Source organism: Rhinolophus hipposideros (assembly GCF_964194185.1).
Source record: "Rhinolophus hipposideros genome assembly, chromosome: 24".
Classification (NCBI taxonomy): Eukaryota; Metazoa; Chordata; class Mammalia; order Chiroptera; family Rhinolophidae; genus Rhinolophus; species Rhinolophus hipposideros.
The window spans coordinates 7,016,289-7,032,908 of record NC_138070.1 but is presented as its reverse complement, the minus strand read 5'-3'; the positions used below and the strand labels follow the sequence as shown (position 1 = coordinate 7,032,908).

At 37.5% G+C, this 16,620-nt stretch overlaps 1 protein-coding gene across 3 annotated transcripts in view; it reads left to right on the top strand.

Annotated features, from left to right (window-relative positions):
• Positions 1-16,620, top strand: part of NAA25 (N-alpha-acetyltransferase 25, NatB auxiliary subunit) — a 55,473-nt gene that overhangs the window by 32,533 nt on the left and 6,320 nt on the right. For all 3 annotated transcript variants that reach the window (XM_081036912.1, XM_081036911.1, XM_081036913.1), the window contains 8 exons: positions 4,083-4,234; positions 4,750-4,875; positions 6,975-7,218; positions 8,629-8,752; positions 9,478-9,543; positions 11,352-11,449; positions 12,742-12,852; positions 16,025-16,171. In XM_081036912.1, coding sequence (XP_080893038.1) covers positions 4,083-4,234; positions 4,750-4,875; positions 6,975-7,218; positions 8,629-8,752; positions 9,478-9,543; positions 11,352-11,449; positions 12,742-12,852; positions 16,025-16,171 — 1,068 coding nt within the window. The remainder of the gene's footprint in view (positions 1-4,082; positions 4,235-4,749; positions 4,876-6,974; positions 7,219-8,628; positions 8,753-9,477; positions 9,544-11,351; positions 11,450-12,741; positions 12,853-16,024; positions 16,172-16,620) is intronic.

Here is a 16,620-nt window from a genome sequence, read left to right as displayed (position 1 = left end):
TAGAAATAAGATAGAGTTTCTATGTGCCATAATGAAAGGATGGGATTTGCACCATATTTTTCATTGCAAACAGACTTGGTCTCCACTTGTCAGTTAAGCAGAAGTTTTTGTGGAAAAACCATATATATGGTCTCTACTCAGTTGACTAGCTGTGCAAAACCACCCAGGAACATATGTAAAAGCCAAGGCATGTCGTTAGGATGGTCGCTGCCTACTTGGTTCCCATGTGTTTTTAAGACTTACTGTCTGGAACCGGGCCATACCACATATCTGCCCATAGCTTTCCATTTTCATGGTCTAACAGCAGCTAAGGAACGTGGCAAGGAAACTGGTTTCTGGGGTTCTTTTTGGCAAACACTCATGAGGATTAAAAAAAACCAAGCCCTTTTGTAATTGTAACAGCTATGGCTCATCTATCTTCCATCTAATTCTTTGGGAGTGTATTATATAGAAGGCAGGGGAAGGGCAGAGCATTTCTGAACATAGCGTTTGTTGTGCTCAGCTGGTGGTCATTATGTCCTGACAAGTTTCCGGGCATGGCCTAGAGGGCTGGTGTAGCACAGGGTGGTTAGCTGGGCTTCATCAATTGGCTTTTAAACCCCTGTCCTTTCCCCTGCTCCTCTTCCCCACAGCGCTGGTCTCTCTTTTCAGACCTTGTTTTGTGCCATAGCTACTGATCAGGGAGAGAAGGAAAATGGGCGTCAGCATCAGAACACACTGCTTAGAAGGTGCTGGCCTGCCTTAGAGGGCAGAGGGCACCTCTAGGAACATGGGTCTCTAAAATCTTTTCGCACGAGTGGGCAGTTGTTACAAATCTGAGTTTTCATTGTGTGTTCAAGTATCTGTGCTTGCCCATCTCTGTTTTCAAGGAGTTTCACTAACTCAAAAAAGAAAAAACAAGAAATCAAGAAAAGTGTTCCTTGAATCTCATTATTCTGGCTCTCATTTCTGTATTTCTAAGGAAGAGATTAAAGAAACATTTGGTTTCTGAGATAGCTTCGAGGTGGGAGTGTGGTGGTAAATAAGGGTTGAGGCCAGGCCTGGCGGCTGGTTTTACTTGTTTCTAATCATCCAGCATTCTTAGAAGAACCATGTTGTTCATGATTTGACCAAGGAAGGCACATTATTTTTCACTAATAAAAATTAAGCTTTATTGTTTTCCCCCACAAATATTGCGTCTGGAGAATTGTTTTGAAAACAAAACATGTACCCGCACACACACTCATACACACAAAATGACTGAAAGTATACTAATTGGGAAAGTAGAGCACCAGGAGCGATTTGAGAGGACGTGTTGTCCTCATGGCTTTTTATATCTCTGTTTTTGATGTTTTCCTGATGATTGTGTGTGGCAGGTGTGATAATTCACCTGAAAGTTTGTGATGCTGAGTCTGATAAAATTAGAGTATTTTATTGATGTGGGACTAGGACTCTGCTTGAAATTTATTTTTATTGCTATTAACTAAGAAGACAAAGCTTATTTAACCATATTAGGTAGATAATCTTTGCGGGATTCTGGAGGCAGAAGCAAAACAATACAGTGAGGAAAACTCACCTTAAACTTTAGTGCCTAGTCTGAGTCCCAAAATAGGAAAATGGAGAACACGGTGTGGACTGTTGTTTCCTATAGGAATTTGAGGCTAAGAAGGATCACGGTTGTATGGTATGTGTTAAACCTTCTGATAGTATTAGAAATATCTCTCGGACTCTACGCTCTACATCTTTTATTCTTGGTAGTTTGGCGGACCTCCAGGTGGTTTTTCCTTGAGTGACTGATGTATTTCAATTCCTAAATAGCTCTTTGAAAGAGCTATTTTACTCCTGAGTGGAAAATTCGATGTTCTGCTTTGTAATACTTTGTGCTATGGACCTGAAAGTTATATTTGGAAGGTCTACACAGGGGTTTTCTTTCTGGAAAGGTCATTGTCTGCTGGCATCATTACTTTGGAATAAATTTTTACAATATGAGAATTAGAGCTAGATTTTTATGTCTCCAAAAATTGCTTATATATTTCTACTTAAAAAATAAAAACTCCCTTTAAAAGTCTCTATTTTAGGTATTCATGAAGGCCATTATTCAGGGTTTTGGTGTCCATATATTTTGCTAATTTTTACAGTGACCAGGGTTCATTTCAGGAATCCAAATGGGATCTAAATAGCTTCATTGGTTTATAAATAAGTAGAAATAGGTACGGACAACATTCTCTTATATTGAAAGGCTTTCAAGTGCCCGTGGCTTCTGGTTTTGCCTGCAGTTCCAGTAGGGGTGTTTCTTCACTTCTAGTCCTTTCTCAGCCTTTGTCCTATTGGCAGCTGCCCAGGCCCTTTCCTAGCTCTGCAGTGATAGTTTACTGCAGCATTAAAGGCGGACTATCGTAAAAAGAGCAGCCAGAGAACTATAGTTACCTTCTTAGTTTGTTAAAGGACTACATTCCCTCTTTGTTTCCCCTGATTTTTCTCTTTTAAAGTTGTTGTCTTTTTTCTAAAGTGGTAGTCAGTGGACCACTCAGAAATTAAAAATGCTGCTACCCTCGGTAAAGCTGGGTTCTTTCCTTTAATCACAACATACTTTGGAACTGTAATTCATAAATTGGATTGGAACCACCGAAGTCCTATTTTTATCCTGATTAACTGCGGGATCATATGTTCCTAACCAGTCAATTTTTTCAATCTGTAAGTTTCTATTGCAAGGGCTGATGGTAAACCTTGCTGTATCTTCCAAGCCAAGAGGCCATCGGATAGGTATATGTGTTTCAAGTATCCTGGCCTCTTCTCGATGGGCCTATCACTGTCCTTTAATCAGGCTAGAAGGTACATTTGAGCTTTTTCAGATAGTCCTTCTTTAAACCTGCAGGATCACAAGTAATCTTTTTAATTTTCTTGTGTCCGTCCGTCTTTAATTTCTCCAGATACTGCAGGCAAACAGCTCGCCGAGGTGTCCCATGGGGGTTTAAAAGCCGCATCGAATGCAGTTGAATTAGCGCCCGTGGCGCAACCCCGCGGCCTGAAATGAACCCTGCGAGGCTGTATATCAGAGGGTATGTTGTTAACTATTGGCCTATTTTCCTACTGGGCAAATTATTCAGACGTTATGGCGATGGGGGCAGAGCTGACTGAGGCTGTGCAAAAGGACTGGCTTTTTTAGAAAGGATCTTTGGGGCAGACATCAGCTTTGAAACGAACACTTTCCTTGACCCAAAAGGGTGCCCTCCTGACTTCTGGTCCTGATGGCATAGGCCCACCCATGAAATGTTCTTCCCTGAGATTGTCTTCTATTGTGCCAGAATATCTGTTTAGAATTCTTTATCTTGCCTCTGTTCACAGTGGTTCATCTGTGTATGGGTATTAATCTAAAATTCAAGCACACGTGGTGAGAATTGCCTTCACTTAACTTGTTTATGGAATTTTTCAGCAGAGGTCTTATGTGGTTTGGATGGACAAGTAATCTGGTTCTTGCAGTCTTTCTGTCCTCAGGATGGATTATGACATGAATTTTTATAGGATTTTTTGTTTGGTGCCTGATTTCTATCCTGCTGTACCGCACATACGACCTGTTTGTGATACAGTATTCAGAAATAAACAAAACCAAGGAGCAGCCTTTTCTCTGAAGGAGAGTGATTTTTATTCTCTCTCAGGGGTGGTGGTGGGGTGGTTATATTGTTCTTGTATTTTTGGAACCTTTGTATACAACAGTGTCTCTTAGATGCAGAAAAACATGGAGTAACATCCCTTCCACAATGGCACGAACCAAATTTTTGACTGATGTGGTATAACAAAACCTCCAGTCCTGTTGAACTAACTGAAGGACATAACTGCTAAGAGAAAGTCTGTGTGGTGGTAGCAGCAGCTAGGTATTATTAGTATTAATACTAGTAAAGAAGACATTTGACTCTGGTATAGGAAAGACGAAAAATAGCATTTTAACACTGATATTCTACCTGGTGACCAAGGCCTTTAAAGATTAAATTCAACCTCTTACTTAATTTTAGTTTGAGTGTTGTGTTTTGTTTTGGCTGGCAAGGTTTGCCTTCATTGTCTGACCTGTGAAATATTTATACCAAGGTAATGTCTTTCCTTCCCAGACCTCAGAATATATTATTCAAGCTTACAAATATGGTGCATTTGAGAAGATCCCAGAATTTATCGCTTTTAGGAACAGGCTGAATAATTCTCTTCATTTTGCACAAGTCCGTACTGAACGGATGTTGCTAGACCTTCTACTTGAAGCAAATATGTAAGTATTGCACAAGGGCTAAAAAGGAACTAAGGAGTTAGATTGGATGCTAAGAGCCTTCAATGGGCTCCTGGGTAACATTAGTGGGGTTAACCTAGGGAAAAACGAGAAAAAAGAGCATGTGTGGGGTGGAGTGCAGGGAAAGGGGGAAAGGACCTGTACATGTCATGGGGAATGAGAGAATACTGGCGGCACCATCTCCGGTCGCATACAGAAGCCAGCTGAGCCATGGCCAGCACCACGGCCCATATCGTGTTTACAAAGATCCCTGCAGACCCAGGATTTTAGGAATTAATGTCGATCCACTTTATTTTGGTTGGGCTTCCAGATGCAGGCCAGCATGATCTGTGTTTGGTTCTCTTTTACCTTATATGAGCCTTTACTTCTTAATAATAAATTCTTCCTCCCTTCCCTTTTCCTTTCCTTTCTTTCTAGTAAAACAAAGTCCTAGCTAATATGTCTTCATGGCTGTTTTACCATTGAAATAATACAGAAATAAACTTTCTATATCACAGATCAGTCAGCTTAGCAGAAAGTATAAAGTCAATGAATCTTCGGCCAGAAGAAGATGACATTCCATGGGAAGCCTTGCGAGACAACAGAGACTTAAATGTTTTCTTCAGCTGGGATCCAAAAGACAGGTAACTGGAAGTACCTCCAAGTAATTTATTTTTAAGGAATTAGGATCAATCTTAAGAGTTGTATTTTTAAAACTTTTTTTTTCTTTTTACACACAAATATAATAACATGTTTGTTGTAGGGATCAGAAAATATAGGGAAGCCAAAGGAAGAAAATAAATCACACCCTATAGTTGGGATTACTGGCCAATCTAAAAGTGGGATCCTCCTTTACAGCATACGTGAAAACAGATTCTAGATAGATTAGAGTTTATATGTTAAAACTCCGTAGAAATTCTAGGCGAAGATACAAAAATTTTAAAATATGTTTGGGGGAAGCCTTTCTTAGCATAGCATCAAATCTGGAAACATAAAGGGTTTGACCTCTGTAAATGTTAGCCTTCTAAGTGGAAGGAAATTTGTTAACAAGTTCTAAAGGTATATGGTTAATTGGTAAATTTCATACATATTAATATCCTTCATATATGGAGAGAACTCTTAATAAATCTGTGAGAAGAATATAACTAAATAACAAATTGTGAGAAGAATATAAACTCTTAATAAATTCGTGAGAAGAATATAACTAAATAACAAATTGTCCAGGGTTTCATAAGTTCAAAGTAATGTATCATACAGCAATAAAGATTTAAAAAAACTGGACAAAGATAAAAAAGATTAATACTTGTACTCAGCAAAGTTGTGGGGAAAAGGGTTGTGCCTCTACATGGGGATAAAACTTTATATAATCTTCCCTAACCAAGGAATTTTAAAGATATGTATCAAGATTGAAAATGCCGTAAAGGGGCGGCTGGATGGCTCAGTTGGTTAGAATGCAAGCTCTCAACAACAAGCTTGCCGGTTCGATTCCCACATGGGATGGTGGGCTGTGCTCCCTGCAACTAAAGATTGAAAATGGCAACTGATTTGGAGCTGAGCAGTGCCTTCCACAACTAGATTGAAGGATGACTTGGATCTGATGGGTCCTGGAGAAACACACTGTTCCCCAATATTCTCCAATAAAAAAAAAGAAAAGAAAAGCCATATATTATTTAGTTTAGCAGATCTGCTTCTAGGAAAGTGGAACCTAAGGAAATAAGTGCCTAAGCATGCAGAAATGTGTGTATGAGGTAGTTCTGAATATACTGTGATTTGGGGGTTGCCAAGACTACCATCAGTGATTTGCTAGGACTCAACGTATAGTTGCATTCACAGCTAAGGTTTATTACAACAAAAGGATACATGAAAAGATCAGCAAAGGGAAAGCATACACGTGGAATCTGGAGAATCCCATGCACAGACTTCCAGTGCCCTCTCCCTCCTGTGAGGGTCCATACTGAGCATGCTTCTTTCTCCAGCAGCAAAAAAATTCAATAATGTGTGTGCAGTGTTTCTGCTCAGGGAAGCCCGTTAAAGATTTGGTGCCCAAGGTGTTTTTCATTTGGCTACATAGGCATCCTGTCTAGCATGTACCAACATTCCAGATTCCCAGAAGGAAAGCAGGTATTCACCGTAAACCATAGGGTTTGTGCAGTCTAGGCACCGTGAGCCACTTTTGTCATTTAGGGAATGGTTGGAGTGCCAAGTTCCCAGACATCAGCAAGGGCCAACCTTGCAAGCAGGTCCTTCTAAAGATAATCGTAGCCTCAGGCTTGCCGTGTGAACTTTTTCTTGCACACAGTCATAAAAAAATGCAGTTTGGAAAATAGTATAAATACCGTGATCCCATTTTATTTGTTTAAAATATTTATGTAAATATTTTAGGTGCATTTTTGAACATCTTTATTGCAAAAATCTGTTAATATTGTGGGTGCTTGGTTATCAGGCATGTTTTCCCTCTAACTTTTACTTTTCTGTGATTTGATTTTTTTTTTTAATATGTGTTTTATCATCAGAAAAATAAGTCTCACTTAAGGGGAAAATGACCTGTTAGGTAAGTTGTCATTCCCATTTTATGGATACTGAAATGTGGACTTTGGTGATTTTGGTTTGTCTAAGATGAATCAGCTGTTCAGTGAAAGTTGGGACCATTCAAAGATGTCTTGTCTGATGAAAGTGAATTTTGAAAGATTCAAGGCAACACATTGAGTAAAAAGGTTGGTTTTGGGTTTTTTTTTTTTTAAAGGGATATTTCTGAAGAACATAAGAAACTTTCCCTGGAGGAGGAGACCATGTGGTTAAGAATCCGCTCCTTAACACTGAGGCTGATCAGTGGACTTCCTAGTCTTAACCACCCCGTGGAGCCAAAGAACTCAGAGAAGACCGCTGAGAATGGCGTGTCCTCCCGGATTGATGTTCTTCGTTTGCTCCTCCAGCAGCTGGAGGTGGCCCTGGAGACAGGAAAGCGATTTATTGAGAAGGAAATTCAGGTATCATCATTATGTATTTGCCATCGAAGTTACAATAATCTATGACTGTCTTTTTAAAAATAGGAATTGTTTTGGGGGGTGAATAATAAAGAATAGTGTTTTGTCCCAGTTTACGGCATCTGTAGGAAAACGGCAAATATTACAGACTCGGGGAGTTGCAGGCTTCCTCAATATTCAAACTGTATAGTAAGGAAAAGCAAAATAGCTTTTTTTGTGATGGTAAATTTTTAATAGCTATCAGCAAATTAATACGGTGTTTCTATTTTTATCCTTAAAGGTTTAGTTATTACAGGAGCCCCTTTTAGCCATGGTTTCACTTTTCACAGTTACATTTACCTGCAGCCAACCACAGCCCAAAAATGTTAAATGGAAAATTCCAGAAATAAGCAATTCATAAGCTTTAAATGGCTTGCTGTTCTGAGTAGCATGATGAAATGTCACACTGTCCTGCTCCATGCGGTCCCTTCCGCCTGAAGGTGAATTATCCCTTTCTCTGGCATATCCGCGCTGTGTACACTGCCTGCCCTTTAGTCACTCAGTGGCTGTCTTGGTTATCAGGGTATTGCGATGCCTGTGTTCAAGTCACCCATATTTGACTTCATAAGGGTCCCAAAACACAAGAGTAGTGATGCCAGCAATTTGGATATGCCAAAAGGAAGCCATAAAGTGCTGCCTTTAAGTAAAAGGGTGAAAGTTCTCGACTTAATAAAAACAAATCACATGCTGAGGTTGCTGAGATCTATAGTAAGAACAAATCTTCTATCCACAAAGCTGTGAAAAAGGAAAAAGAAATTTGTCCAATTTTTCTGTCACACCTCATACTGCAAAAGTTACGGCCACAGTGTATGATAAGTGCTTACTTAAGATAGAAAATGTATTCATTTGCGGGTGGAAGACATGAACAAAACACTCTGATTGCCGGCAACGTTTTGCTCCAGAAAGCACTGAGCCTATAGGAGGTCTTCAGCAGGGCGTCCCCTGACCCAAATGACCACATTCACATAACTCTTATAGTACATTGTTATAATTGTTCCATTTTATTACTTATTGTTAATCTCTTACTTTTCCTAATTTATAAATTAAGCTTTATCCTAGGTTTGTATGTATAGGAAAAAACATAGTATATACAGTTTATAAATTATAAATTAAGCTTTTCCTAATTTATAAATTAAGCTTTATCCTAGGTTTGTATGTATAGGAAAAAACATAGTATATACAGGGTTTCGTACTATCTGTGGTTTCAGGCATGCACTGGGGTCTTGAAATGTGTCCCCACAGAAAAGGACAGTTTGCTAATTAGTGGTTTGTAACTTAATCACCAAGATAGATTTTTATCCAGTAGTTATAGTCCCTTGTTTTCTTATTTTGTATGAATTTAAAGGACATCATTTTTTTGTCTTTCTTTTCCAGTATCCTTTCCTTGGTCCCGTGACTACCAGAATGGCTGGATTCTTTAATTCTGGCTGTTCTCAGTGTCAGACCAGTTCTTTTTATCTTGTTAGTGATATTTATGAGCTGGATATCAATGGTTTAGGTAAGTGTACATTGGCATGAGTGTATTTACCCGGTCTTTGTCATTGTAACATTGCACTTAGTAAATGCAACAAAATATCTATGACCCCGCTTATTTGGAAAAATTTGGAGGAGATGAAAACTGTTCTGGAAATGTCTGGTTTAATATACAAGAAAGTACATTCACAGGTTACAAAGTCATGTTTTAGAAGCTTAAGTCTTTTTCATGCTTGAAATCTAGTGAGGTTCAAAAGTTGAAGAAATTCTTGGTTTGTTGAACTATTGTTGCATTTCAGATTTAGTTTTTTACTTAAAAATGAAGCCCTTTGTGGAGAGCAATTTGTTTGTTTGTTTGTTTGTTTTTTATAAGCTCTCAAACCAATGAGTCACAAATACCTTATAGACTGTGACTTTTTTCCCCTTCTAAATCATGAGGTTTGTAGTAGTTCCTGTCATCTAGAGTATTTGAAACACATAGATTTCTAGTTCTAGAGAATTGTAGGTAGTGCTTTTGACAGAAGGTAATTAATACCTTGTTTTCTTTCTGCCCCCCTTTCCCTTTCTCTTTCCTTTTCTCCTGTCTTTTTCTTTTCTTTTTTTTCATCTTTCTCTCTGTCTCTCACAAAGAGAATTTAGGTGATGATGGGTATTAAGAGAAAAGAAAACGTCTGCCTATGAATTGCTTGCAGGTATTGATCTTGCTAAAAAAAAAAAAAATGAACGTTTTTCATTGTTTTTTAATTTTAGAGGATACAGTGGAGATCCAGGAGCGAGTAGAGAATAGTCTCAAGTCTTTACTAGAACAGTTAAAAGGTAAATGTTCTTATTGTGAATTCCCATTTTGTAACTGATTAATAACAGCTCCTTTTTAAAGTAGAAACTTGAAAGTAACGCATACTTTTGGTAGTTTTAAAGACTTGTTTTTAACTTTTAAAAGTTTTGATTATAAAAGTAGTAGATATCTATTATAAAACAGTACACGAATGTGTATGGTCTTTCCACCTTTCCCAGCCCCATTTCCCCAGCGATAAGAACTATTAACACTTTGGAGTCTGTACTCTTAAGATACCACCCAGAGAGCCATGCATAGAAATACATGGTAGTGATTGTTTTTAATATATGAAAAAGTATAATGCATGCTTCTCTGACTTTAGTTTTTAATTATGTTGGATATCTTACCACATCATTTATATACTGGGGGTGCCAAAAAATGTATACATATTTTAAGAGATGTTATCTATGCTCAAGCAGTAGTTTGGCATAATCAGAAGTGTCTGGACGCTGATGGTAACCACTTTGGGCACCTCTTGTAATTGCAGAAGTCAAACGTGACTCGTATTCATCTTTTGTTGTTGGTATATATGAAGTATTACAAGTAATACAGTTTTTTTCCTTTCTTAAAATGTGTATACATTTTTTGGGCACCTTCTGTGTATGCTCCATTCGTTTTAATGGCTTCATAATATTCCATCGTCTTGATATCAGTTTACCAAATTTATTTATATATCCCCCATAGAATGCATATTATGCACTTGAGTTATTTGTAACAGTATTTATAACAGTATATTTATAATAATGCTGAAATGACATCTTGGGACATAAGTGTTTGGGTACTTATTTTCTTTCTATTAAATTCCTAGAAATGGAATTATTTGGTAAAAGGGTACACATAGGCATTTTTTTTTTTTTTTTAAGATTTTATTGGGGAAGGGGAACAGGACTTTATTGGGGAACAGTGTGTACTTTCAGGACTTTTTTCCGAGTCAAGTTGTTGTCCTTTCAGTCTTAGTTGTGGAGGGCGCAGCTCAGCCCCAGGTCCAGTTGCCAGTTGCTAGTTGCAGGGGGCGCAGCCCAGCATCCCTTGCGGGAGTCGAAACCAGCAACCTTGTGGTTGAGAGGATGCTCTCCAACCAACTGAGCCATCCGGGACCTCAGTGGCACCTCAGCTCAAGGTGCCATGTTCAATCTTTAGTTGCCGGGGGCGCTGCCCACCATGAGGAGTTGAACCGGCAACCTTGTGGTTGAGAGCCTTTTGGCCCACGTGGGAATCGAACCAGCGGCCTTTGGAGTTAGGCGCACGGAGCTCCAACTGCCTGAGCCACCGGGCCGGCCCCACATAGGCATTTTAAATCTATAAGGGTCTTTCTTTTCAGGGAACTAAAAACAGTCTTATTTCATGGCCCAAATAAAGAACGAGAATTTAAAAATGATGATTATAAGAATTAAACGTGGTACTTGGTATGAAGGTGCATTTCTATCATAGGTGCATTTCTATCATTTTAGTCTTTTAGTACTAAATGGCTCAAGTTCTTTTAAATCATTCACTTGGAGTCTTAATTTTATTGTGCCAGTTGCGTCTCTGTGGAAAGGCTTAGCTAGTGTTTAGACCCTAGAATATGTAATTAATAAAGCCACCTTTTATGTTTTGAAGACAATAGAGCACTAGTCATGTGGCTTTTTAAAGAGCTCAAAATAGATATTCTTTGGTGTTTGGTTCATTGTGGGGGGAAAAAGCTTTCTGGATTAAGCTTTTATATTTGCTTGTTCTTGAGTAGGTTGTGCATTGTGTTACTAAAATTAGCATTGAAACAAAACCTGAATAAATATTTTTCTGTTTTCAGATGTCTTCAGTAAATGTAAAGGTGACCTGTTAGAAGTTAAAGATGGTAACATGAAAACACACCCTACTCTTTTAGAAAATCTAGTCTTCTTTGTTGAGGTATGTTTTGTTCTCTTCCTGAAAAACTCGATTTTCCTAAGTTGTATGCAGGATTAATTTTTCAAAAATGGCACCTTATACCTATAATCCCTCACCCCTGCCTTTCGTTAATTGAAAAACAATTCAAGTCGTTTTCTGAACCAACTCTTTCCAAGAATACCAAAAAGATTTCATTCCTAATGTTTAGGTAAAACTTCTTGAAATTTGCTTTCCTTATCTCTAAAGATTCCTCAGATTCGTTCCAAATCTAGCTGCTTTATGTTTATTTTCCTTTTTGACTCTACTATTACGTAGTTTAAATTAATTCCCCCAGCTTCTATTTGTTGTTGCTGTTCACTAGTTACTGAGGTTCTGCATTATGAAGGAGAATCCAGGAGCTAATGTTGCAAAACTTTCTCCTCTTTTTTAACAGAGAGAATCACAAACACTCATCATCCAGTATCTTTCCTTTGATTTCTACCACATGTTTGTTTACTTTTTTTTTTCACTGTGTTCTCTTCTAGGGAGTTTATTTTTTTATTTTATTTTATTTTTTTTAAGGAGGGCATAGCTCACAGTGGCCTATGCAGGAATCAAACTGCTGGCAAGCTTGGTATTACTAGCACTGCGCTTCACCAACTGAGCTAACTGGCCACCCTGTTTGTTTACTTTTCTTCTACTAGTCTGTAAACTTCCTGAGGGTAGTGTGCTCTATTCTGGTGTCTGGCACATTATAAGTGCCTAAGATACACTTAATGAATGAATGAGTGATAATTGCACGTGTATGTACATGCATACACTGGAGCATAGGAGAAGACGTGTAAAAACCTAACTTAATACAAAGGAGGACATGTGCCAACCAACTGGGGAGGTTTCTCCAGATATATTTAAGTTAAGGTGTTTGCACGTAAGGCAGTATCTTACCTGGCTAGAGAGGCGGGTGGTAAAAGGCATATTGTAATGAACCTTTGGATTCCACGTCTAGGAATTTGGACTTGTCACTTGAGTGAAAAGGATGTTAGATTCCCACTTCCTACAGGGAAGGGAAAGGAAACTGGATCAAGTGGTTTAGAGGTGGGAGAGCGAGAAGAAAGGATCAAGATTTAAGCTGTTCCAGTATTCTAAACAGGAGATGATGAAGCCCTGAATCAATTTGGTGATTATAGAAATTGGAGAGTGGAGAGTTGGGGGAAAAATTGAAGAGATTTATGTAGAACTGTCAATCTCTTTGTTTAATCCATTACATTTAACTGTTCCAGATAGTTATCTTGAGTGTAATCCTTATTCTTGATTTGTAACTTTTCCTCTTTCAGACTATTTCTATTATCCTTTGGGTGTCCAGTTACTGTGAGAGTGTCCTGCGACCATACAAATTAAATTTACAGAAAAAGAAAAAGAAGAAAAAAGAAACCAGCATCATCATGGTAATAACAGAGTAAACATAAGTAATAATTTGACTGCATATTGCCTTTTTTTTTTTTTTAGTTTTTCTGCATGTTGTAACAGACCTTAGGAGCCTATATTCATTTATTTTCTCTCCTTAACATTTCCTTTTTTTTTAAAAAAAATTATATACCTACAGGAAAGCTGAAAGCTAGTTAGTATAAGATACCCAAATATCCTTATTTAGACTCACCACTTGTTAACAATTTGCCACATTTGCTTTCTCTCTCGCTCCCCCCTCATTCATCCCCCACCCCCACCCCCCACCCCTGCTTGCTGAGCCATTTGAAAGAAAAATACGACTTTGTGATACTTAACATACCAGGATAGAACAAGGGCAATCTCCTACAAAACCACAATACTCAAGAAATATAGAACAAGACCTGTCTCCTACAAAGCCATAATACTCAAGAAATGTTCACACTCAAGAAATTTAGTAATGATAATTAATGTCCTTTATAGCCTTTTTCAAAAGACTAGAATCCTACTAAGGATCTAGTAGGATTTTTATTTATGTCTCTTTACCGTCTTTTAATCTAGAACACTTCCTTAGCCTTTCGTTTTGTCTTTATTGTTCAAGAGTCTAGGTAGGATTTTGGTAGAATGTCCCACAATCTGGATTTGGCTAATTGTTTCTTCAGATTTATGTTAAACATAGGTATCCTTTTTAGCAAATTAAATCAGAAGGCACTGATGTTGTGATGTCCCGTTATTGGTGATTTCAGATTTAATTATTTGATAAAGGAAGTGTCTACTGGATATCGTTATTGTAAAGGTGCCTTTTTTCTCCCTGTAATTAATAAGTATCTATGGGATGAGGCTTTAATACTGAATATCCTATTTCCCAGCAGCCTTTCACCCATTGGTGTCAGCATCCATTGTTACTCTAACTTGCGCGAATCATTATTACATTGATGGTTCCACAATGGTAATTTTAAAAAAATTCTTTCAACCTCCTATCTTTATTAGCTGGCATTACACTATAAAATAGAGCTGTCCCACCTCCTTTCTTATATATATATTTGTATGTGTATTTTTAACATCCCTATTTGTGTATCACTGTGAACTCATTCTTTTCTAAATTTACCTTACAATCCATTACCATTATTCTCTTCTGGACGTTCAGATTTGGCTAATGGGAGTCACTTTAAGCGGATTCATGTCCTCATCAGTTTTTGAGCCCTTAACTATTTGAAACGGCAAAAATCCTCCAAGCACTTTGTACTTTTCCACTGAACTGAAATCGGATGTTTTCCCAAGGAGCCCTGGTTCCTTTATGGGGAATGGTACTTAAAACCAAGATCTAGGTGTTAGGTGTACTAATTACTATTGGGATTTCATTGCTTCTAGTTTATGGCAATAGAGAGAGACAGGTAGTTTATTACACAAACAAACACACAGAGTTTTAAATAATTAATTCCTGCCGATACCTCCAGCTTCTGTCCAACATCACTGTTCTTTTATTCCTTCCCTCATTCCATATTTGTAGCTTCCTGTTCACAAAGTGAGAACCCTGGTTCCCAAAAGCATCAGTATATTTGTTCACTTGCTGTTTTACAACAAATACCAAATAATTTTGGAATTAGTACATGAGTTCCACTACTAGTTCCAGTAACAAACCCACTAAGTAAAGTTAACGTTTCTTGCAGTTCTTTTTTGTCCTTAGAATATGTTGCAGTGAATGAATGTGGACAGTTGAGGTACTCTGTAAAAGCACTGGAATTAAAAACAGATTATGTTATTGGTGGGATGTAAATAAAGTTCATTTATATCTGTTTATATTTGATTTTGGAGTTTCTTTCCATCTTTAATTTTTGAATGTGTAAAACATTAACATAATGTGTATCTTTTTTTTAAAAGCAAAGTTATTTAGGAGTCATTCTGCACATGACATGCTGTTTTATTAATGTTTGAATTTATCCTATCATTATTAATGGGAGATTTTTGTTTACTGTAGCAATATAGTAGCCACTGTCACTTGAAAATGTTGATGATTTTAGTAGTAATAAGGATTTCATGCACAATTCACTAAGAATTCAGGAATAACAAATTCAGGAATTGTTTAGATTTGACACTATGCTGGGTGTTACCATTCATTCAGAAACAAAGTATATTTAGGTTTGGATGAGGAGCTAAATGAAGGAAGCTTCTCTCCTTCATTTTGTTAATTTAACAAATGGTAAGTGCAAACTTTAAAAGTATAGATCAGAGTTGCTGTTCCCCTCTCTTCTAATGAAAGCCTACACTCCTAGAACTTGTTAGATAGCTGTTTGATATTGGGTTTTGTAGTTGTTGCTTTTCTAATTTCCAAAAATGAAAATAGCTTTGCTATTTTTTTGATCATCAAAGTAACCTAAAGGTGTGAATAAAGTGAAGGTCACCCATACTCCCACCGACATATTCCCAGTGACAGCCACTACAAACAACCCAGAATCATGCTCCGTAGAAGGTTCTGCAGCTTGCCTATTTCATTGTTTTTGTTTTCATTTAACAGGATATCTTGGACATCTCATTTTAGTAAATGTGTGTGTGTGTGTATCTCATTACTTTTAATGGTTACATACCATTCTGTTGTGTTAATCTATCTTAGACTAGTTTACTTTCCTTCTTTGTCAGTTTATATACCACTACCATCTGGGTTTAATGTAAGTTTATTATATACTCTAATATCTATTAGGGTAAATTTACCTTTACTCTTTTACAGGATTTTCTTGGCTATTGTTACCCATTATTTTTTTTATTAGAACTTAAAATACTCTGTTTCTGTTATTAACATCAGAGGAAATCTCAAAGACATAAAGAGAAAATATGAGATCTTAGTTCCTCTCACCTCCTTTAGTGTTCCAGGACTTTCTCAGCCCAAAGTTGAGTAATGACCAACTGATATTTTTCTATTGGAATTTCATCTCCAGTTCTCCAGGGTGAACAAAAAAATCTCATTTTAAAAAATGCTTTAAGTCATCATTGCTGAGTTAGCAATATTTGGTGACAGTTAAATTTACCATGGTTTGAGAGACTGTGTTGACATCCAGAGCTCTGTTACTGTTAATAGCATTAAGTAGTGCTACAGTATAAAATTAGCATAGCTTATATGATGTAAGCATGGGAAATATGTTTGGTAATTTTTCAACTTTTTAAAAATCTTTTTTCCAGCCACCTGTCTTTACCAGTTTCCAAGACTATGTTACTGGTCTTCAGACTTTAATTTCCAATGTCGTGGATCATATTAAAGGGCTTGAGACACATCTAATTGCACTTAAACTTGAAGAACTTATTTTAGAAGACACTTCTCTCTCACTGGTAAGAATGTAGGCCATCAGCAATAAGATATATAGATATTCAAATATCCTTATCTTTATCACAAGGACACATTAATTTTCAATTCATTATTCTCCCTTTATAGGAACTGTGATTAGAAGGTGCCTACCGTAGTAGTTTGTTGTGTTGGTGGTGGTGGTGGTGGGTTCCCTGCCTTTTTTCTGTGTATTGTGGGGGTTGTTCTTTTACTATGAAAACTAACAATGAATCAGCAGGAATTGAATGAGTACTGTCCCTGTTTTGAGCACCAGAGGAAACCAGCCATGTTTTTGCAATCCAGGGACAATCTCTTTGAGTGAGAACTTACCTGCTGAGGGTTGGCTGGCTTCTTTACCATCCTAGCAGTTATCACCTGAACAAGGAAAGATGCTGGACATCAGAAATAATTGTGTCAATAGTAATTAGGCTAGAGCAAGTCAGCCAAAAAAGGA